General features: G+C 48.8%; 7 protein-coding genes across 7 annotated transcripts; 4 read left to right on the forward strand and 3 right to left on the reverse strand.

The window, feature by feature from the left end:
- Positions 1-1803: 1803 nt before the first annotated feature.
- On the forward strand, positions 1804-2826 carry FIESC28_03587 (uncharacterized protein; the record flags this gene model as incomplete). The annotated part of the gene is made up of 1 exon (XM_031157736.1): positions 1804-2826. The coding sequence occupies one exon, from the start codon at positions 1804-1806 to the stop codon at positions 2824-2826; it is 1023 nt and encodes a 340-aa protein (XP_031018249.1).
- Positions 2827-4000: 1174 nt separating this feature from the next.
- FIESC28_03588 (uncharacterized protein) lies at positions 4001-5236 on the forward strand (the record flags this gene model as incomplete). The annotated part of the gene is made up of 2 exons (XM_031157737.1): positions 4001-4084; positions 4133-5236. 2 exons carry the CDS (start codon positions 4001-4003, stop codon positions 5234-5236), a joined length of 1188 nt encoding a protein of 395 aa, XP_031018250.1.
- Positions 5237-5999: 763 nt separating this feature from the next.
- Positions 6000-7468, reverse strand: FIESC28_03589 (uncharacterized protein; the record flags this gene model as incomplete). Its single annotated transcript, XM_031157738.1, has 2 exons — positions 6000-6496; positions 6547-7468. 2 exons carry the CDS (start codon positions 7466-7468, stop codon positions 6000-6002), a joined length of 1419 nt encoding a protein of 472 aa, XP_031018251.1.
- Positions 7469-7879: 411 nt separating this feature from the next.
- On the forward strand, positions 7880-10059 carry FIESC28_03590 (uncharacterized protein; the record flags this gene model as incomplete). Its single annotated transcript, XM_031157739.1, has 9 exons — positions 7880-7938; positions 8014-8587; positions 8636-8680; positions 8728-8794; positions 8847-9096; positions 9146-9248; positions 9304-9404; positions 9454-9676; positions 9727-10059. The coding sequence occupies 9 exons, from the start codon at positions 7880-7882 to the stop codon at positions 10057-10059; spliced, it is 1755 nt and encodes a 584-aa protein (XP_031018252.1).
- Positions 10060-10515: 456 nt separating this feature from the next.
- On the reverse strand, positions 10516-12040 carry FIESC28_03591 (uncharacterized protein; the record flags this gene model as incomplete). Its single annotated transcript, XM_031157740.1, has 2 exons — positions 10516-11023; positions 11073-12040. The coding sequence occupies 2 exons, from the start codon at positions 12038-12040 to the stop codon at positions 10516-10518; spliced, it is 1476 nt and encodes a 491-aa protein (XP_031018253.1).
- A 5127-nt stretch (positions 12041-17167) lies between these two features.
- FIESC28_03592 (uncharacterized protein) lies at positions 17168-17992 on the forward strand (the record flags this gene model as incomplete). The annotated part of the gene is made up of 1 exon (XM_031157741.1): positions 17168-17992. The coding sequence occupies one exon, from the start codon at positions 17168-17170 to the stop codon at positions 17990-17992; it is 825 nt and encodes a 274-aa protein (XP_031018254.1).
- A 1812-nt stretch (positions 17993-19804) lies between these two features.
- Positions 19805-21473, reverse strand: FIESC28_03593 (uncharacterized protein; the record flags this gene model as incomplete). Its single annotated transcript, XM_031157742.1, has 3 exons — positions 19805-20825; positions 20900-21268; positions 21322-21473. 3 exons carry the CDS (start codon positions 21471-21473, stop codon positions 19805-19807), a joined length of 1542 nt encoding a protein of 513 aa, XP_031018255.1.
- Positions 21474-22323: the final 850 nt, after the last annotated feature.

The following is a 22323-nucleotide window of genomic DNA, read 5'->3' on the forward strand; positions in this document are numbered from 1 at the left end:
CAGCTTAGGATTGAGGCAATTAAGCGACATAGAGTTCGGATGGATAACCCAAGAATTCCGAATGGTCGAGATGCGTGCTTATTGAAAAAATGAAGGACTGAGGCTAGAGTTTGTTGTCTGTTGTTGATGTGGAAACGGAATGTGATAAAACTTGAAGGGAGCGAGTAAAGAAGAGAGAGAGGATGCTTGGTGATGGAAAAAAACAATGCGCATACCGTATACCATACCCCGCGCTGCGTTGCATTACATTGCATTGCATGTTATAGCATGACTAGACATGAATGCTGCGGTCGGTCTCGAGTTGTCTATTGATGTAATGTACTGTACAGTTGCTATTTGCGATGTAATGGTTCCTTGGATCGACTGGACGCTACTGGGTAGACCATGGGACGTGGAAGTGTCAGGTATGTCCAAGGAGAGCGGTGGCGTTGGCGATGTTGTTTTGTTTTAGATTCAATACCCTGGTACTTTAGGGAAGAGGACAATGCAGTGAAATGGATACTGCCGATAATAGAGCCTCCAGATGAATAACTGAAGACTCGTACTTAGTATCAGGAACATTAAAATATATCAAGACTCACTACTACTCGTTCTCTCACTCTCACTTTATCGTATGGTATTATCACTTCTTGACCGTCAGATAGATACCCTGGACCCGTCACCCACTGAACCGGCTCAAGTGCCCCGCTAAAAAGTCCCTAGTGGGTTCGTCTCGCGCCGCGGGCACTGCACGTTCCTCCACAGGCAGGTACCCCCCTCCACTAGCGGAGGTACCTCACCGGGCCCTGGACTGGACTGGACTGGCCCAACTGATGGAACTGAACTGACCGTCTATCACGTCCCAGGCCTGGATTGGATTGGACAGGACATGATCCAAAACTGATTCGGCACCACGCGCCCAGAGTCACTTGTCACTTTCTCTCCCTTAACATTACTGGACATGGTATGGTATGGCAACTGCCTTTAGGTTCCTTCCTTCAATCACTTACTGTACCTCTCTACTCGCCTCTCAAAACAATCTCAAATCACTTTCATAATCTTCTCCTTCAAACGCCTCCTCGTTTCCTTCATCTTTAACCTCCCTCCCCTTCTCATTTCTCTTCCTCTTTTCTTCTCTCGGCTTCACCTACGAGGGTTGTTGTTCTCTTCTTTCACATCGCCTGATTTTAGTGGTGACACCCCCCAAAACCGATATCGAGAGTTTTAGAGTACAGGTCCCCTTCGCCGCCTTTCTCCCCTCTCAACCCCAAATCTAAAATACCAGCTACCGTACTTCCCACCACACCTCGAGCTACAGCTGCAGTACCGCACCGCGCTATACAAAGTATAGCCTCTCTCCACCAGTACCACGCTCGAAAACAAAACAGAAGAAGCGTCCTTCCACCTCGGATCCCTAAAAAGCTTGATCCACCCCCGCCTTTCTGCCGCGCTCAAGGTTCAATCGAATTCAATCCAATCCCGCTCTCGTCAGCTTGTGATCGTTTCCCTTGACGCCCTTTCCCCGGTGCTGCGCCGCCTGCCAATCCCAAAAAGATCCCCGACTTGCAGCAGCCGCCGACAAAGAGCTTTGTAGGACCGCCGCTGACGATCATTTCTCCCTCGACGAATAAACCCCCAATTCGACGCCATTAGTCGTCGGCCAAGACGCGATCAAGCTTCAAGCCGGCATAACTGCTCATGCCACCGTTGATGTCCTGACGACACCGGCTTGGCTCTCAAACTCTTGTCACTCGTGCCGTGCCGTACTGTATTACCGTACATCGTATCCTGTTTCTGCCTCCAGCTCCGATTACAAATCTCAAAATGGAGCCAGTTCCTGAGACAGAGCGCATGGAGGAGTTCCGTCCTACTCCTACCCCTGCTCCCGTTTCCGCTTCCACCTCTGTCTCTGCGTCACCCGCTGCTTCACCACTTGTGCCATCGCTGCGACTGCAAAACCCCAACGCTATTTCTAACCTCAGCATCGAGCTACCCCGAAAGCCACCAAACCTGAGACGAAGTACCGACCCCAGCCCGACTTCGCCTGCTTCACCATCTTGGTCTTCCTCACCATTCATTCCGTATCGACCACGCACCACTTCTCCACTATCGGGAGCTCACACCAGATCTCGTTCTACAACGAGTCTCGCGCCCCCAATGTCCCGCACTCAATCTATGCCAGGCGTCAACGGTTCAGGTCACATCCTGTTCTCGCCTCATCATCGTCCTGGAAGCCCATCTGGATCACCTAGCAGAGTGCGAATCCCGCGAAAGCCCGCCGATGAAGCTTTCCCACCTATTTCGCCTGTACGAACTTCGGTCCTCGAGCCCGAGCAAAGGCATGAGAGACGAAGCACTTCCCCCATTATGGGCATTTCCACAAGCACACCTGCGCGACTTCGACGACCATCATCTCCTCTGCGGTCTTTTACATCTTCAAGCACTGGATCCCTAGGAACCTTCCCCTCGACTCCATCCTCGTCAATTTCGTCTTCGTCCTCGTATCGAAGTTACGACGCCCTTTCAGGAAGCTACGGAACCACTTACTCATCGGTTCCCTCCACACCAACATCGACCCGATCTCGAAGTCCCAGTATCTCCAGTTTGGAAACCATTCCCGACACACCTGATGCAGAAGAGGCCGCGCTGGAAGCTGAAAAAATTGCCCAGCTAAAGGCCGACGCAGATGCTGCTGACGGAAATGATGCCACGGACCTGAAAGGGAAGGATGGGCAGATGCGAGGACGCACAATGGGTTTCGGCTCTCGAGATAAAAGAAAGCGCTGGAGTGTGTGCGGTGCCGAGCGCAGAGGGGATATCGACCTTGAGACGATCTGGGAGGATTGATTGACGGGTGATGAATAGTAGCGGGCGATGACTTGAGAGATATACTGTCTCAAATCGGTTGGCTTATGGCATGCCTAGCTCAAGCTAGTATGGATGGGATGGGACGATACTTGATACTTCACGATTGCATCACAGGCGACGGTTTACTGATTATTATTTTGACGGCATAAGCACATGGTTTTTGTTGGTTTCTTGTTAGCTTTTACAAAGGGCACGATGGCGATTGCGTGGCCCTCTTGATACCCATTCCTGCACATGCGGAAGATTCGACAGGAGAAACACGCGGACACACACACAATACTACATTGATAGATTATACACACAGACCACGCCTTCTGATTTGGCTGTGAATGGCAACATACCTGTTCTCTATGATTGGGTGAATTCTAAGTTCTCTTTGTATGTTACTCGTGCCTATGTGCTGTTTCATTATACGACTAGCTACTGGCACACAAAGTTGTTGTCTGTATGACGAGCCAAGTACTTGGAACGAATATGAATATGGATATCCATTTACTAAAGTAAAGACATACCATGGAGTTTATATGGACGATAGGATTCTTACACTTTACACCTTGATCTCAACGTGTTTGTCTCGTGTTAACTGATTGGATCCCCAAATCGATCGCATTAATTAATGATTAGCGATTTGATCGGCATTGAATATATCGTTTATTTGTCTTTTGTTCCCTAGTCTTGTAGATAAATTAATTGCTTCTTCCGCCCTTTTCCCTTTTGTCTCCATTGTGCCACTGAAGACCAACTCTTGTGGTTGGCGCCAAAACTCCCTTGAATCGATAAAGTGCTCCCCACTTCACCACCAAAGGAAGAAAGGCCGCCCTTGTACATCCTTTTCTTCTCTCAGTCTCTTACAGCCAGCTCATCCCTCTTTCAATATCCTGTCGTGCCCTTTTCGTGTAAACCATCCACTTTCAATATTTCATCCTGCCAATCTTCAATATTTCTTCACCCTTGGGCTGATACTCGACTCCTTGAGGAGAACCCTTTGAGTAAGATGAAGTCGTACTTAAAGACGATGAGTTTCGTCCTGGAAATGATTCTCTCACCACCAGACTCAGCATTAATTCTCCTACTCTCACCTACAGCCTCATTAAACTTTGGCTAATACTCTCCATTCTATTTCCTCTATCTCTTCGAATCTTATACCACAAAGATGCTTCTGCCTTCAATTGTTGGCGCCGTTGGCCTTCTTGGCACGGTTGCTGAAGCTGCTCCTCGCGGTTCTTGGTTCGGTAGAGTATGTATTCTCATAATACATAGATGATTTCAGGCTAACATGAACAAGGCTCAACCTAGAGTTGCTCGATCTGTCAATGACTATGCTCCTCCCCGCTACACTCCCATCAACAGCTACATTGCCCCCAAGAACACAACTACCCCGGCTATTAACACAACTACCCCAGCTATTAACACGACAACTCATGAGCCAACCCTTCATTGTCCTACCGGCTATATCTTTACCTCTATCAGGACTGTCGACGTCACAGTTACCGTTACTGCTTCTTCCGACAGGTCTTACTACACCACCGAAGTCTGCAAAGACTGCACTCAAACTGTGACCATCAGCAACACCGTCCTTGTTCCTCCCACCAAGTATGCTTCCACTCTCCCATACGGCGAAGAGAACACTCGTTCTCCTTACCATCCCGTCAACTCGACCTATGCGGCACCTTATCAGACCAAGACTGGAAATGACTATCCTTGCACGAACTCTACTCTTGGGTTTTCATTCTCTACGCCTGTTGATCAGCATGCTTCGCCTACTGCATACCAGCCTCCTAGACAGAGTGTAGTCTACAGTACCCCTGGCGGTCAGGTGTCTCCTCCTGTCTACACCAAGCCTGTACACTCGGATCCTACTTACCGTAACTCGACTGGTACACCTTCTGGCTATGTCCTTCCTGTCTACACCAAGCCCGCCTACTCTTCTGTCGCTTCTGGCAACGGAAAAGTTCCCGTGGACACTAAGCCTGCCCAGTCTCCTCCAGTCTACTCAGCTCCTAACGGTTACAACTCGAGCATCGTGGCGCCTATCCGCACCAAGCCCGTGGATACACCAGTCTACTCAGCCCCAGTCGATGCGAAGCCTGTCTTTCCTGGTAACACTCCAGTCGTTACTCCTCCCGTATACACCAAGTCTGCTGAAACTCCTGTGTACTCGGTTCCTGTCTACACCGAGCCTGTTCTACCTCGCAACTCTTCTACTGTCGACCCTCCTGTCGACACCAAGCCTATTGAGACCCCCATCTACACGCCTCCAGTCTACACAAAGCCAGCTTACCCTGACCCTGTTATCCCTCGTAAATCTTCAACTGTTGAGCCTCGTGTCGTCTCTTCAACCACACAAGACGCAGTCTACACCCCACCAGTCTACAACAAGCCCGTGTAATCGGCCCCTATCACCAGTAACGACATCGCTTTGACGACATAGCTCCTTTGTACAGACAGCATTTCTTTCGAATTTTGGAGTTTGAGGGTTCCGGTCAATACCTAATTGTGGTTTCGGGATATGGTGGCATGGATGCATATGGTAGAATATAGGATGGCGGAGTAACTACTGTTATAGAAGAGAGGGAGAGTATCATGGAGGATCTTTTACTATGTAATTCTTTTCGATCTATTTTAGCCAAAAGTATAAGTTCTTTTATAATTTGTCTCGATTACGATCACCATTGATTGAGTAGCACAAGCCTCAGGGTATCATGAGAATCAGCCGCCTAAAGCATAGAGGACAAAATAATTTGGTCACTTTATGCTAGCTTAGACTAGCACTTTGGATGCTTTGTTATAGTAGCCCAAGACTTATAGGACAATTCTTCTGTTACCCCTGACAAAGTGCATAAGAAGATGTAACCGTTTAAAGGGCAGAACATAACTGGCATGCTACTAGTCGATGTAAAGTTCATAGAGTAGTTATCTACTTTCCCTGCCCAATGACATTAAGGTCTCGTGAAGGTTTCTCCTAACTTGCCCCCGAGAAGATTCAGCCTGATTTGTTCCAAGAAAGCGGCAAACCCATGATGATATCGATACCACAGGCATAACGGGGTGTTGCGATTCCTTTTCATCTTTGCTTCTCACCACCCAGATCGCTCACCATACCTTTGTATCTCAGTCTGTGTTGCTTGCACTGAGTTCCCAAATAGTCTAAGCTAATCGCAGACCACAGCACTCTTAGCCAGAACCATTCGAGAGTCATAGTTTTGACCATCGGCGGTGCCAACCTTATACAAAGTAGGCGACAGACGAAGTTTGACGCGGCTTTTCTCGGATAAGTCTTGCTCATAAGCTTCAGCTTCCATGACTTCTGGGTTCCATCGCTCTAGAGGCCCCATTTCCTGCGATCGATCCCGCCAGTGAATCATGAAAACTGCTTTGGAACGCATCATCATCTGATCAAGCTCAATTGCAGAGCCAATGATATCGCTGAGCTGATCCGAAATCTTCTTGTCAACCCTGTCAAGTCTGAATCGGTGGTTTGATGCAAAAGGCCGCAGGCGTTTGGCCTCATCATGCACCATGCGCTTGATGGCAGTGCTGTCCTTCTCCCACAACTGGTTCATCATTGCCGCGCCTTGAGCTAACCATTTCGCGATATAAGCAATAGATGACTTGTCGTTCGAATGCTTTTCAACCGCCCCCATGCGTCCTATGAGAGTCAGTAAAATCATCGCGTTAAGAGGCAATATTGATACTGACCTATGAGGCTATCTCGGGTAGATTTGTATGACTTCAAATCAGGCCCACCCCAGGTACACTCTCCTGAATCAAACACATTGTCTTGAATAAAAGCCCAAACATAGCCCCTCATGAGAAATTCGCGAAGGTCAGGATCTTGTAGCATACTGTGATACTCTCCAGAAATAAATCGTAGCCGCTGTGTGACTTCATCATCGAGCGACTCTGCCGACGGAGCATTGTTCAGTACATGAACCATGCAGCGGATGTTATAGTCAATCTCCGTCCATTTGCCCTTGATAGTATCATCAGTTGCCTTGCTAGAGTTCGCCAGGCTACCGCCATCTACGAGTTGTCGCAGTTGGTCTCTCTCCTGAAGAGTATCCTGTAGCTTTGTATTTGCTTTCTGGATCTCCCTCCTATGCCGTTTGATAGTGTCAATTGCCATGTTGTAATTGTTCTGGAGGTCTTTGGCGTGCTCCCTCTCCTTTTCAAACTTGGTCTTGAGGGTTTCGATATCCACTGAAGTCGAGGGCTGGGTAGATCGCGCCACGAAACCACTGATGTAACCGACGATGTGATCAATGCCGGTCTGTACTTCTCTGTGTAGTGTCTGGGCTAGTTGGGACCTCTCTTGGGAAGCAGCGTTGCGATAGTCTTCCATAAAAGCCTGTTGGCTAGTCTCGTGCCTCTTGAACAGTTCTTCAGCTGTCCAGTTGTCGATGCCGATGTCATTGTCACTGCAAGGCTGTGCACTGCGTGGCTCGACCTCATCAAAAGTATGTTCTTCAGGTTTAACGTCAACAAATCCGTTACTGGAAGGCTGTTCTTGTGGGCCAGCAGAGTGAGTAGAGGGGCTACTGGCGAGGTCGATAGGATTAGAAGATTCGACTTTAACACGAAGATCGTGTTCAGACTCCCGCTTCTTTCCCCGTTGATCCATGTTTAGAAGTTGACTGACTGCAACGACTATGCGCTCACAACAAGTATGAAATGAAGAAAGAAGAAAGAAGAGAGAAAGGGAAAGGGAAAGGAATAGAGAGGGGGTGGAGGGGATACCTAGGCCAACGGTGGTTGGCAGTGTGTTGGCAGTGTCTAGGCAGTGATAAAAGGTGACAGTGAACTCCTCCGGCCAGCGCTCAGCTGCCTGCACTCAAAAGGAGGAGCACCGCATAGCTTCTGCCTTCTATTGCCCCTCTTCTTTCCCTCTTCTTTCCCTCCTTTAGTCCTCCTCATTCTTTTCTTTTCTTCTCTTTCCTTTCATCGCTACTCGATCACTCAACTTCCCTTACTCATACTTACCCACCTACCTATGCAGCCGCACCGCTCCCTTCAGCATTGAAGAATACTCAAGATGACGGCAGACCAGCCGATGGACGATGCAATTATTGTCGGCATCGACTTTGGAACGACGTAAGTTTTCTATCTATAGCGCGCTGCCTTTGTATGGCTTGAAGGACACTCTTACTCACAAGGAGACTTGTCTAGATACTCAGGAGTAGCATGGGCCTACTCCAAGGAGCCTGATGAAATCGAGCTCGTTACAAGCTGGGAAGCCGAACTCAACCATTGCTCAGATGTTGAGAAGGCACCAACCCAGCTGCTTTACAGTAGCGAAAGAGACACCTCATGGGGCTATTCCATACCCGCTGACGAAGATGCCCTCCGGTGGTTCAAGCTTCTGCTCCTGGACGAAGGTGATATTCCCCCTGACGTATCAAATTCTTCCCAGCTTCAACACGCCAGAAAGCTACTGGGAGAATTGAAGAAAGACCCCGTTGATGTCATCGGGTGCTTCCTGCGGAAGATCTGGAATCACACGATCGATTCCATTCGCCGTAGCATTGGAGCAGAACTGCTACAGAAGTCGCGATTCTATGTTGTGATCACACTTCCCGCGATCTGGCCTCCTTATGCACAGCAACGCATGAAGCAGGCTGCCAGAATCTCCGGCATTCTTGATGCTAGACCCTGTGGCGATACTACACTTCGTTTCATATCCGAGCCGGAAGCGGCAGCCCTGGCTACTATCAAGGATCTTTCGAAGAGATCAACTATGAAGGTGTGTTTATGAATTGTTGATATAGTTCGTTCGCTTACACTGCACTAGGTCGGAGATACTATGGTGATCTGCGATGCTGGGGGAGGCACGGTGGTAAGTTATGATCAAATTTACGCGCGTCAAGATCTAATAGAGTATAGGACTTGATCAGCTATGTGGTCGAATCTACCGATCCATTCGTGGTCAAAGAATGTGTCAGGGGTGACGGTGAGTTTTGACCTGATGTATGATACATGCAACAGCTAAGGAAGGGTATCAGGTGGTCTCTGCGGAGGTGTTTTTCTTGACGAAAACTTTCTAGAGCTCATCAAGAGAAAGGTCGGTCCAGCTTCGTGGCAAAGCGTGAGTGTCGCAGAGCAAAAGAAGTTTCTCAACGATGGGTGGGAACATGGTATCAAGCCCCAGTTCTCAAACCAGAACAGGACTTGGCTGGTCGATCTGCCAGACAGCTGTGGAGGTCCAGCTTCCAACAGCAAGCTCAAACGACGAAGGACACTCGAGCTCAGCTCGTAAGTCTTTACCGCCAGTTCATTGGTTCATCACGGCTGATCGATATAGGTATGACATCCGTTCTGTCTACACTCCTATCATTGCCAAAATCGAAGCACTGGTCAAACGCCAGACTGAAGCCATTCAGTCAAAGTATGGTCAAAGAGCAACTGTAAGTAGTCCTTAATAGACGCTACGCCAGCACATTGGATACTAATAATGTGAAGTATATCATACTTGTGGGTGGGTTCGGTCGTAGCTCCTACCTATTCAACAATTTACAATCTACCTTTGGAACTACCGTTCTACAGTCGCGCGGGAATAAACCGTAAGTTATCTAAAATACCGCCCTAGCCGCCTCTAATTATAGCAAACAGATGGACTGCCATCTGTCGGGGTGCTGTTGTTCGCGGCATTAATGGCCACGGTGTCTCGACCGGTCTTAGGGTGCAAATTGGTTCTCGGGTTGCCAGGAAGAGCTATGGAATCTACTTCACTGAGGAGTTTGACGAAAAGAAACATCTTCAGCACCATAAGTTCTGGAGTGAAAACTACCAGAAATGGTACGCCAACAATCAGATGAAATGGTTTCTGAAGGAGGTAAGCAAGACGGCAGATTATCTGAATCGGACCACTAATTTACTCGACAGGGAGACAACATGTTGACTCAACAGCCAGTCCGGAGATCATACCAGCGGCTGTACTCTGGACACATCGGTCAAGTCGACCAAGCAATCTACACTTGCACTGAGTTTCCACCTCCTGAGACCTTTGGGTCGACTGTAAAGAAGCTGTGCAACATCCAGTGGACACGCGATATCAACATCGAGTCGCTGCCAACCTACACCAACTGTCTTGGGAAAGTATTTCACAAGCTTAGCTTCGATGTCGAAATGACTTGCGAGGACGGAATCGTGGACTTCACTGTCTACTTCGAGGGTAAACGCGTTGGCGCTCACAACGTCGAAGTGCAGTTTCGGTAAAAGCTAGCTCAGAGAATTGCAGATGAAAGGCAACAGGGTCAGAGGTTCATGAATGTAATTGGAATCCTTCTTCCCATGGAAAGGAGAAGAACGCAAACCGACTTGACTCGTATTTGATCTAGTTCATAGTCGGGAAGACTTGCAAGGGAATGGCTATCTATATTTGACTGTAGCCTCAGAAGCCACAAGTTTAGTCAATTCAAAGTCATTGTTTATACACCGTGGTTGTGACTTGGGACGTCATGGTATCAGATAGTATGGCCCCCGAGGCTAAACGATAACAATAACTGAACATTCTATAGCGGTGTAGATTTATATCTGAGCTGCTTTGTTTCGGCGCTCTAAGACTGAGATGGTAATTTTTCTGCCACCCTGTAGCTTGGACAGCAAGGTTGCCATGGGTTGGATTTTATTAGAATGCAGGACACATTTGCTATTAAAACCCATAGTGCCGATCTATGCGTCTTCCATTACAACGTCCTCCCGTGCTGCAGTCTCTTCGGCCTGCAGTTCATTGCCCACCTTACTCGCGTCACCATTAATTTTGGGAGTATCTCTGAGGTGGCGATACACTTTTACCGTGCAATCCTGTCCCGCGGTCACCATCGTCTCACCGTGGACGTCCACCCAGAAGCACACACCTTTGTGGCCTTCGACCCGTTGTAGGACCGTCTTTGATACAACGTCCCACATAACAATACTGCCATCCTCGCTAGCAGATACAATAAAAGGAACTCCTTCCAGAACTCCAAAGCAGCCTCCGACTGCAAACTTGTCGTTGATATGGCCTTGGTATGTTTTCTTAACAGTGCCTGAAACATAATCCCATAATCGAATGCAATTATCTAGATTGAAGGCCAAAACGAAGCGGCCGTTAGGGGCAAAGCAAACGTTGGCTACGGCTGGGTTGTCTTCGTGGACAAGGGTGCGTAAGCATTGGCCTGTTGATGTGTCCCAAATACGACTGGATATTTGTCAGTAGCTTTCCAGTAAAAGTGTCAAGGGGGACATACATTAAACCATCTGTCGAGCAACTCACGACCAGCGTTCCGTCTCGACTAAAATCGATTCCACTAACAGGATCACTATGTGCCGGCAGGCTGCGCATGAGTCTTCCCGCACGTACGTCCCACAGGAACACAGCTTCATCGTAGGAGCCACTGGCAAGAATATTGCCCTTTGGTGAGAATGCCAAACAATGAATATAGTTGTGGTGACCTTTCAGAGGCGCCATGTCCTGGCCAGCTATACTCTTTCTAGTTGTAGTCTTTGGCCGACCTGTAACGCGATCCCATAGTCGAATAGCTTTGTCGTCTGAGCCGCTTGCGATGGTGTTGCTATCAGGCGTCCAAGCAAGACAGCTCACTCCAGCCATATGTCCGACAAGTGTGTCCATATGCTCGCCTGTCGTAGCGTCCCAGATCTTCACAGTGGCATCCGCCGATGCAGATGCGATAAAGCGTCCATTAGGTGATATTCGGACTTGTGAAACAGGTTTGGAATGACCGCGAAGGACAAGATGGGCTTTGTAGTTGGGTTTGAAGGGTTCCTGGGGAGTCGGTTGAGCTTCTGGAGGCGAAAGGGAGTCTATCCGTCGGTCGTGGAAAGATGACTGCGATCGAGAGCGTGATCGTGAAGAGCGGGGTGACCGTGTTCGTGATGTTATTCGAGATGGTGAGCGGGAGCGCAGTCGAGAGTCGGACCGTCTGCTAGACATGGACTGCGACCTCAATCGTGATCTCGACCGTGATGTGCGCCGACTTTCGTAGTTTCTGTTTCCGGCACCATCTTCAGCAGGACTTGGACTAACAGTCCTGCTGTTTCTGCGGTTGTCTCGTATCGATAGCTTCCTCGTCGCAGAGTCTCTATGCGACTGGCCTGCATCGCCATTTTCGCCGTCGCGTCGAGGGGAAGAGTCGTTGCTTGACTTGCGACGCTTAACCCGGGGTGAGTCACCAGGACGCTCATCACCGGAGGCCATTATGATAGTAAACTACTGCGGGTTCCTTTGATAATGCTATTCCAAGGGTGGGAGGTAGTCTAGACGAGGCTGAGAGCCTGGTACGCGCTGAATGGAGATTGAAAGCGCGAAGGTGGGGTACGAGGCTGAGAGACTCGATCCAATGAAAATGGATTTGCACAACTTGGGTGTGTGACAAGTTACGAAGGAAGGAGCAATCAGGAAGCCCGACATAAGATTAATCCACCTAAAAATAGTGGTAATCTTACTGTAATCTCATGAAACAGGCAGGCGCATAAAACTATCGAGCCAGGCACAGCACAAGTACAGTAGCATTGCATGCATATAAAATTACAATTGGATGCCCAGAATTATCAATTATCCTTCTTGCCATTTTGAGTGAGATGGTGATAGTGACAAGTCGTTATTGGCCAGGTCCAGAAAAAGCCACTCCTGAAGATCCGGAAACTATCAGAGTTTGGGGAAATGGAGCACAAACTTCATTGGTAGAGTATCCCAAGTCGGGTAATGGAAGAAGCCCTCATCTCCGGGGAACCCAATCAGATAATGGCATGATTTCGGCAGTTGATGTCATTGAAGCATCCGACTGTGAATGCTTCATGACAAAGTTCTGGGCTCCTTTTCCCGTAGGATTCAAGGTGGAACCCTTTTTCTACTTGGGGGTTGGTTTCGTGACCCTGAAGGTAACATCTGGCCTGTGAAAGGCATCATCAAAGAGAAGACAAGCTTTCGCTATAATGGGCTTCTGAGACGCGGATCAGAAGGCGTCCGGTAGTTCAGCCACGGCGTCGACTCTGCGACATGCCGGTGTATTGTCTTCTTTAGCCGTGCAAACCCCTTTGCTATGGCTACCTAACAGAGCTGGAGGTCAAAGAGTGCAGTTCGGTTGCAGCTAACTAGTGACTGTATAGGCAGCTGAGCCGTAGGATCCAACAGAGTTGTTGATGGCGGTCAAGAGTTCCAACCACCAACTTTTGGGTGATAGGAGGCAATCTCAATTCCGTTCAGGCTATTGATCGCTATTGATCGCTATTGATCGCTATTGATCGCGTGCCGCGCCGTTTCCGAGAATCGACGATGGCAGCTGCAACTTCTCCTTTCGAAATTCATGATTCAAATAATGTAGGGAGTTGTTGGTCTTGCAATAGTGGATTAAACCTGGCTTCAGCTTCGATCGATCCAAAAGGAGAATGAATTGTTACGGCTGAGACTAGTGATTCAGAGCCAGAACTATCGTGACATTGTTGCTTATCCCCAGCACTGGGTCTCGTGGATTCCTCTCCCTTGTGTGTCAGTTTCGTAACCTCTTTGTTAATCCATGCCAAAGGAATCAAGACATTCCGCGACCGACGTGATATCTAAGACAACTGTCTCAAGCAGAATCCCGGTCTTTCAGTGCTAACCTAGCTGCCAGGTCATGTCATTCCATCTATTCCAAGTTTCTTTTTTGGACAGGAATTACTGCAAGGTACAAACCAGTCAAAGCGCCTGCAAAATCGAAGTAATTTCGAAAACGGCGATCGACCAGAGGGGTCTCGGCATCGCGATCTTGACAGGCTATAATGGCCCTTTAGGTCTTGACTACCAGTCGGAATGATTCTTGAAAACGTGTTAGTGAAAGAGGCTTCCTCTTGTGGTTCAGCTTGACAAGAATAGGTTCATGTGGCGTAGAGTAATTACAGTAGCTGGGTATAATCTTGGAACCCCTTTCGACCAATGGTAGGATCCATTGGTGTTGGTTGTCTTCAGCGCTACAGTTCATCAGTAAGTTGGTGGGTTACAATAACTGACCGTTTAAGCAACGACGGTTATGGCGTTTAAATTTAATTGGTTCCTTATATCTTGAATCAACCGCAACTCCTTTTCGTGATATGTGATAGGTCCCTGAGTCGTGCACATGAGATGTCAGTATATCGTTCTTTTGCCTAGTAATTGGCTCTGGTGAGCCCAATACTTATTCAAACCAGGACAAGCAAGATTTGCATTGCTGTTGAATCCTATACGCACGCCATTGTCGTGCCCTGGATAGACTTCACCGTTGAACCTCGAAGCGAAGCTTTCTGATCTTCACAGATTAAATGAGATGTAGGGGTTCATGTCATTGGTGGATGGACTCAGGAATCACCTAGATTCCTAGGCTCAGTGACGGCTCTGGTGGAACAAGCATTAAAGAACATCGGCGTATTATGGGAAGCGGAGTTGGCGAGGGTCCTGGTCAGTCCAGCATCGCATTGGCCATGAGGGGATTATTGATCTCGTACAGGCTGAATCGTATTCAATAATCGATGTCATAGTTGCGGTTGTTCTTAGGAGGCGAAATGCGGATTGATTAACTGCTGCTCGAGTAATCTCATATACACGAGACGGCGGACAGTCATCCTGACTTTGCAAGTTTAGGGGTCACATGCCTGCTACTACACGGCCATATTATGCAATTGCATATATGTCGTTCATCTCGAATTAACGACTATTCACTAATTGTCTCACTTGCTGTCCTACTCAAGACACGATGCTAGCGGATCGGGCAGATGGTGCCATAGTACCCCGTGATCGCTTCGATTGCTCAATTTCCTTTTGCTTTAGTATCCAGATCGCAAATGATCGTCGTCGCGGCCCATAGGATGGACTGCTACCACGTTGTGCTCGCTCTGTAAATGATAACAAGCCCCTAAGAAAAAGCCGTTGTGCGCCGAGCTCGCCTATTCGATATGCCCATGTCAAGCAGTAAGCAGCCCTATGAGAAAAGAGCCACAGCGGCTACACAAGAGTGACCTTCCCATGTCATAGCCTTATCATTGGGAGAAGCAAAAGCAAATAACGATTTGGTGTGGCATACTATTCAGCCTTTGGTTCTTGAAAGCAACGATTCGCTGATCAAAGGTCATGCTTAAGAGTGATAAGCTAATATCACTGAACGGGCGTTAAATAGGAGCATTAAAAGCTTAGCAGAGCAATAGCCTACGAGCTTATGGGGGAACCTTAACTCATCCGCAAAGGCCTTTCGGTGTCTGCCCCATTAGGTAAAATATCCCAGCGCTGCAATGGAAATGGGGCCTTTTGTTTACTAGCAATGCATTTTATGGGGGAGTTAATAATAACATCGTGGCTCTGACTTGACTCGGGTGTTTCATCTGCAACTTTATACGGAGCACTGAGGAGCACGTCCAGGTTGTAAATGCATCCGTCAACCAACATACATACGATATCCATATCGCGGGTTCGCACAGAATGGATGTTTCGGATAGGGTCACGTTGAAATGTTTGGTTTCTATTCCCAACGTTCCAGCACAGGCAGTTGGGACGTTGTGCTGACATACAATGTCGCACCAAAAAAAGTAATCAAGACAAGGGAAAAAGCACGGATGGTAAATGTTCCAATTCTGCCAAGAGCTGGAACGCAAGACAGCAAGTCAAGAAAGACAATTAACGCATGCACCATAAAGGGTCTCGATTGCAAACAACAATAACCAGACCAGACTGTGCTAGACAATAACAGCCATGTCATATCATTCATCTCATCTCGGGGCACCAACGGCGATCAGGCCCGGAGACCGGCACCCTGCCCCTGAACTTCGAGATCCTTGGAGTTGGGAATCCTAGGTAATCTTGTTAGGTCCAAGAAAAGGCCTCGATGGACATGGGCATGGGTCATGAGTCGCCTAAAGGCCTAGAGATCAGTCAGTCAGCAAAGACTAAAAAAGAGCGACCGACAGTAAAGGAGTTGACAGAGGCCAAACCGTCAAAGGGCACATACAAAACAGCGGGCTGATTCCTCGCCAAGCAGGGGTTTGCCGAATCGCCGACATGTCCGTCCCCGCGTGTAGCCAATCGATAGAACGTCGCCCACTCAAGTTTAATTACACCTTTGCAGGCGAACCTGGTATGGGATTTTTGCCTTGCAGATGCTGCAGTTATCCTGGGTTTTCTCGGCCCTCATGGTCCGATCTTTGTTCAAGCGAGCAGGTCCAGCCCACAAGAGGGTCAAGATTCGTAGGCCCGCATACTCAGTAGCGAGCGATTGATTGATTCATGCCGGGCAATTGAGACGGGAAGGCGGAACAGACGAGACATGATTTAGAGACATGTTTGCTGGTACTGGTCCAGATTCGCAAGCCTTCACCGTCACCGGGGGAAATCAATCACGTTCATGTGCCAACTGAACGGCGCGAGAGTGTGTCCAATTCATTGGAGGATTCCCCTGGCTAACTGTGCCTTAGCGGATGAACTGCTAACCGTGATCGGTTTAAGCCGGGTCGACCAGCATCACGAACGCTGGAGGAGAGAGCTCGCTTGAAAATTCGGTGCAATGCATTGAGCTCTCTGACTGGTGCGCACCTCAATACCTAGCGACAGGCAGAGAGGCAGAGGTCTGCCCGAGAACTCTCAGGGGTGCATTGACAGCGCTGCCAATTAGCGAGTACTGGTAGTTGGTTCTTGAAGTTCAATGCTTGTGCTTAGGTAGGCATGTCGCGCCGACTGTTGCCCCTGGACTATAGTGTTAGCCGTTGGTTGAGCACGCGCCTTCACCGACCAACAGTGTGTTGTGGAGAGGACATGCAATATCGTAGGATCCATTGTTTGACCTGAGTTGGTTTGGGTGAACTGAACTGAACTGAAATGGTGCTGCCCTACTGCAAGGCAAGGCAAGCGCCGACGCAGGAACAGCCAGACGCAGCTAAGACCTGTAAGGCACGGGCTGTGCTTGCAGAAACTTGGTGGGTGGTGGGCAAGGTGGGAAGGCACAGCTCACATCGAGTGGAGGGTCAACATGGTACCTGCCTTAGCGTCCCCCTTGGCGCTCAATGGTCCCGCAGGGACTGGCCCAAGCTGGCAACTGCTCGGGAGTACGTACCTGTCGACCGCACCCCTCTCACCCTTCTCCCCACCCCCAGTCCCCCTCTGGCATTTATCACAAAAGGCAAGCTTCATCCACTGCTTCTTCTTCTTTTTTCTCTCTCTCCTCACCACCACCTCCAAATCCAGTCACTCTTTACACGGCTTTCAGCCTACCACACTCTTTTTTATTATACATAATAATTTAGGTTGCTTTACAGCTTCTTAACAACTCGTCCTCCTTCCTTTCAGTACAATTACCATATACCGTAATTCCTAAATCCAGCCTTCAAGATGCAGTTCACCATCTCCGCCGCTGCCCTCATGGCCTTCGCCGCCCAGGCTCTTGCCCAGGTTGCCGACTTCGACCCCGTCCTCACCCCCTCCAACTGGGAGCAGGTCCAGACCGGTGAGACCCTCGAGATCACCTGGCAGGCCAAGCCCAAGTACTCCGGCGAGAAGATCTCTATCTCTCTGATCGGTGGTGCTACCCAGAACACCCAGGTCCCCATCAAGACCATTGCCACTGGTGTTGACAACGACGCTGCTTCCTTCTCCTGGAAGATCGACTCTTCCGTCGGCGACAACAACGTCTACGGTCTTGTCCTCAAGCTCGAGAGCAACCCCGAGGTCTTCCAGTACTCTTTCCCCTTCAAGATCGAGGGTGGCAAGGCTGAGGAGAAGCCCACCAAGGGTGAGGAGAAGCCCTCCAAGACCGAGAACGACTACGAGCTCCCTACCATGGCTCCCAAGCCTACCAAGGAGGCCTACCCCGTCCCCGAGACCACCGTCATTGCTGTTCACGAGACCGTCACCGTCCCTTGCAACACCACCACTGCTGGTTCTCCCACCACCTTCGTCCCCATCGTCAAGACTCACTACCCCGTTCCTCCTCCCGCCCACCAGGCTCCTCCTGCCAACAACGGCACTGCTCCCCACCCTCCCGTCTACACCCACCCTGCCCAGCCTCAGCCTCCTGTTGTTCCTACTCAGCCCGCTGGTCAGCCCCCTGTTTACGGACAGCCCACCCCTACTCCCGTCCCCGTCTCCGGTGCCGCCCGCTTCGGCGCTCCCGTTGCCGTTGTCGCTGGTCTTGTCATGGCCGCTTTCGCTCTGTAAGCGGAGTCACGCACCATTTGATCTTTGGTTCTAGCGTGGCGTCATGACTTCATGATCGCATTTTAGAGGGTTTTCTCATTTCTTCTGGGTATGGAGCAGTCTGGGTATATTAAGCCTCTGTTGCGCACATACGTTGGTTCTTTTGTCGGTATCTATGAGATGGAAGGTTTTTCTGGATTTGTTAATGTATTGAGGAAAAAACTATAAAACCCAATTGGGTTATTTGTCTTGATCAAGTTCCTCTGATGTAGCTGCCCCGTGTACCTATGCCGCTACGTCGAATAGACATATGACCCAACTTTTTCGTTTTCCAAAGAATTACCATCTATTAGTGTTATGAATACTGAGATACCCATTTTATCTGAATACTTGTTGCAGTCTCTTTTGATCTTCAGTGATTTTCGTGTTTTGTCCGTGAGTAATATTAGGATTGTCCTATGATGAAACCGCCAGTGGTAAACCTTGTATGAGGCCTTTGCAACGGCTTCTCAAGCCAAGTTTAACGGCTTTGCATTGGTCTTTCTTGGATGTACGGAAATTACGTAGCAATCTTTCTCCGCTTTCGAGGTACATCTGGGCATGTCCTTGTCATGCGATGTTTCTTTACATGTTGATCGCCAGGCTGTTGATCTGTTCAGTTTGTCTCGTTTCGTTTCAAATAGATGTCTATCAATTCGATTAATTACCAGATCATTGCCCAGGTACATACACACCACACCCCCCACCACCATGAGCTGGAGCCTTATAGTCGAATGGAATGCTGAAGCATTGCCAATCCGTCATCGTTCGTTTCAACCGTTGCCGGGAGTGGCGCCCTTGGCATGAGCTTGCAGCCTCGTCCCGCCGTAGGCTGGAATGCAGTTGTTGCTTGTGGGCGACTAAAGATAGCTGTTCGGTATTCTTTGGTCTCTCGCTGTAGATCAAATACTTGAGACGAAGCCCTTGCTTCGTGGTGTAAGGGCGGTTTCGGGTAGCTGTTGTTTAGTTGAAGCTGCTGATATGGATATCAAGTAGAGGTCTATGAGATATAGGATAGGTAGTTATTGGAGCGCTATCTTCGAATGACACCAACTCTTAATTCCGCACTTTCGACGTTATTCCTATCGAACGTCTGCGACACGCAGAGTCTTGATGCAGTCGATTGCGTATACAGGTCTCACATTCGTGTCGCGTTTCACACCAGGAGGAAACATACAAAAAGCCCGGTTCCCTCATCTTGTGTCACTTCCACTGCGCCTCTTGTCTATCTGTCAAACGCACGCGGCGCTTTTGTGGCGTTTGGTCGGCAGGGATAGGTTCGAATTCAATGTCTCATAATTAACGTCATTTGGCCTCGGTGAAAGAACGTAGAGTATGTCATTGATGATGGGTATTTGGTGCTTGTGCCCATGTGCTGTTGGTTGCATATGCAGGTGGAGGAGCATATATCGTTGCGGGCCTTAAAAGCTTGGTAATGAATGTCTTGCTTTCAATTGCTTGTTCTGTTTTTAATAATGACTATTGCCGGATACTGAGGACATGTGGCGATCACTCGTCCAGTCATGCTACCACATGATAGACATTAAGCAAAGGGTAACATGCAGGACTCCAAAGACTTTATCGTGAACTAGGTATTGCTCAATTGTATTCATGAAGAAAGAAAAACTCGCATCGTCCTTTGATGCGACGGGATATCCTATTAACCATAACCTGACCATACAAGACAATGACCAATTCGCGCCTGCTAAACATTTAACCCATTTCATAATTTTTTAAACCACACATTTATCACATTTATGTGTTCCCTCTTTTCATCTCGTATGCAAAAGACCTCTAGTGGCCACCAATCTGGCCCTTGGGCAGTGGGGGGATCCAGCATACAGCCAAGTTAAGTGCGATGGTGATGACTCCGATAACCCAGAAGCCCATGGCGTAGTCGTTACCACCGTGCATGAAGCGAAAGACAATTGCAAAGATGACACCACCGATGTTACCACCACCTCCTGTAAGTCCCGACAGGATACCGTTGGCAGACGGGTGGACGTGAGGCACAAGAGCAAAGTTGGCACCGTTGCCAGCCTCGATGAAGATAGCCATAACCACCACGAGGCCAACCATCGTCCCGATGTCGCCCCCGTTGGCTTCAGATGGATTAACCTTGCCGATGACAATAAGAAGAGCACCCGTCAGGACTCCGCAGGCAATGATCCAAGCTTTCTTGAGCCAGAGGCTACGTCCAAAGTTGTTGTACAAGATGTCTGCGATAACACCACCCAAAGGTCGGTTCAGGAAGTTGAGGAAGCCGAAGATCGCAGCGTAGTTGCTAGCCTTGGTCTGATCGAGATGAGGGAAGTTCTTCTTGAAGTAGGAGCTCAGGATAGCGTTGATCGCAAGCTCGCCACCGAACGAGCACGCATAGGTCGCAACGTGGAAGATGGTTTGAGGAGAGTACGTAACGGGGAGGGCTTCGCGGAGACTGGGCTTGACAACGATCTCGCCTCGCGCAATTTCCATAGCTTCACTGCGTGAGATGGAGTGTTCGTGGTCACCGACCTTGACATCTCTCTCCTCGCCAGGGTTCTTTTCCTCGTCTGAACCCGAGCGGTCGGGTGTAGGGATAGGAGTAACATCGCCTGAACTAGAGATACCATGTGCTTCCATGTTCTTTCGGACAAGCTCGCTCTGTTCATCCCAAGAACCCATAGGGCTGTCATCACAGAGGAGCAGCATGCCGAGACCGCAGACGATCAAACAGACTAAGGGGACCACGAATGTGACCCTCCAAGCCTTGGATGGGGTCAGGCCATGGTTAGCAACCAGTGAGTCGAAGACAGCAGGCATGATGAAATAAGTGCTTTAAAGAGTTAGTCTATCTCTTCACAATCCACTCCACTCTGGAAGCTTCGTAGGGTGAGAGGAGTAACTTACATTCCACCACCGGCGTTTCCCCATCCACCAGCAAGAGCATTGGCAGTACCAACGACATTCTTGTCAAAGAACCCAGTGCACCAAACCTGACAAGGTACAAATGTAGCTCCTAGGATACCGATGAAGAATCGAGAGACGTATAGACCAGTAGCACTGTTGACAAGTGGTGCAAGACCAATGGGTAGGCAGCCGAGAAGGATCAAGTAAGCGAAGACACGTCGGGGGCCGTACAAGTCGCATAGAGGACCGGTCAAGAATCGAAGGAAGAAAGTAGCCGAGAGTGAAACAATATTGGAGTTTGCAATTTGGGCCGGTGTAAGGTGAAGATCCTCTTTGATAGTGACGGTCAATAGAGGGGGGAAAGTGTACCTTGGTACCTCATTAATACACCACATATCAACGTTTGGAATTTTGAAACTTACCAGGCCCAAAAGGCAAGCATAAATCCTAGCCATGAGAAAGAGAACACCCGGCCATACATATTGATAGGGTTGAGCATTGGTACACTTCGTGCTTTTCTACTGATGGGGTTGACCTCAGGGGCCTTCCATAGGTGGGCGATTTGAAAACCCATCGTGAACGGGTTTGTTGATGAACTTGGTAAATTTCAAGCCGGATAATTCGAGCCTCTAAAAACAGCGAGAATAGGTTGTGAAGGTTGAAAGGGTCTTGATTATCTCTGAGTTGCTTGTTGATGTCGAGCCAGGATATTCTTTCGAACAGGACAACACTGAGGGCATATATAGAAATTATGCTGTATAGTTGGCAAGACGAGACTCGCAAAAGTATCAAATATTGTATCTCCGGTTCTCCTATGATTGTATTTGCGATATATAGAATCGATAAGAATAAAGCAGCTTGGCTATGCTGTATCGTAAGATGGTGAGCGAAGGGTGCAGCGACACTCGGAAACCCGGAGATGCACGATCCAGATTTCTTTCCACGATTCCTCGTTGATCAGATAAGGACAAGACTGATGAAGTAGGCTAAGAGCGGGCCGTTGTATTGTAGTGTTCCAGAGCCTCAGTGGTCGATAAGTTGTAGTCCTTTAAGCGAGCGAACGGGTAGGCGATCGACTTTGACAGACACTTGGATCTTGCTATATATCTAGAATATTTTCACAAAGATGGCGAGTCCTCTTGAAGTCGCAAGTAATCACTCTGTCTGCCCCTGACAACTCCTGGGTGGTCTTTTGGGCGTCAAGGCGCAATCACTCAAGCGAGGGCGAATAGCCAGGTTCCAAATTGAATTAACCGATAGAGATAACGATTTGGACGAATGATATTTATTGACATGTGCTTTTTCTTTCCAGCCCATGTCTCAAATAATGCAAGATTGCAAGTATACGAGTTGGAAGAAGATACGCGTGCTTGTTAGACATGGCGAGATAAGGCCTGCAGGAGCATTATCAGGTTTGAGACGGC

Source organism: Fusarium coffeatum (genome assembly GCF_003316985.1).
Source record: "Fusarium coffeatum strain FIESC_28 chromosome Unknown BRIP53273_contig_75, whole genome shotgun sequence".
Lineage (NCBI taxonomy): Eukaryota > Fungi > Ascomycota > Sordariomycetes > Hypocreales > Nectriaceae > Fusarium > Fusarium coffeatum.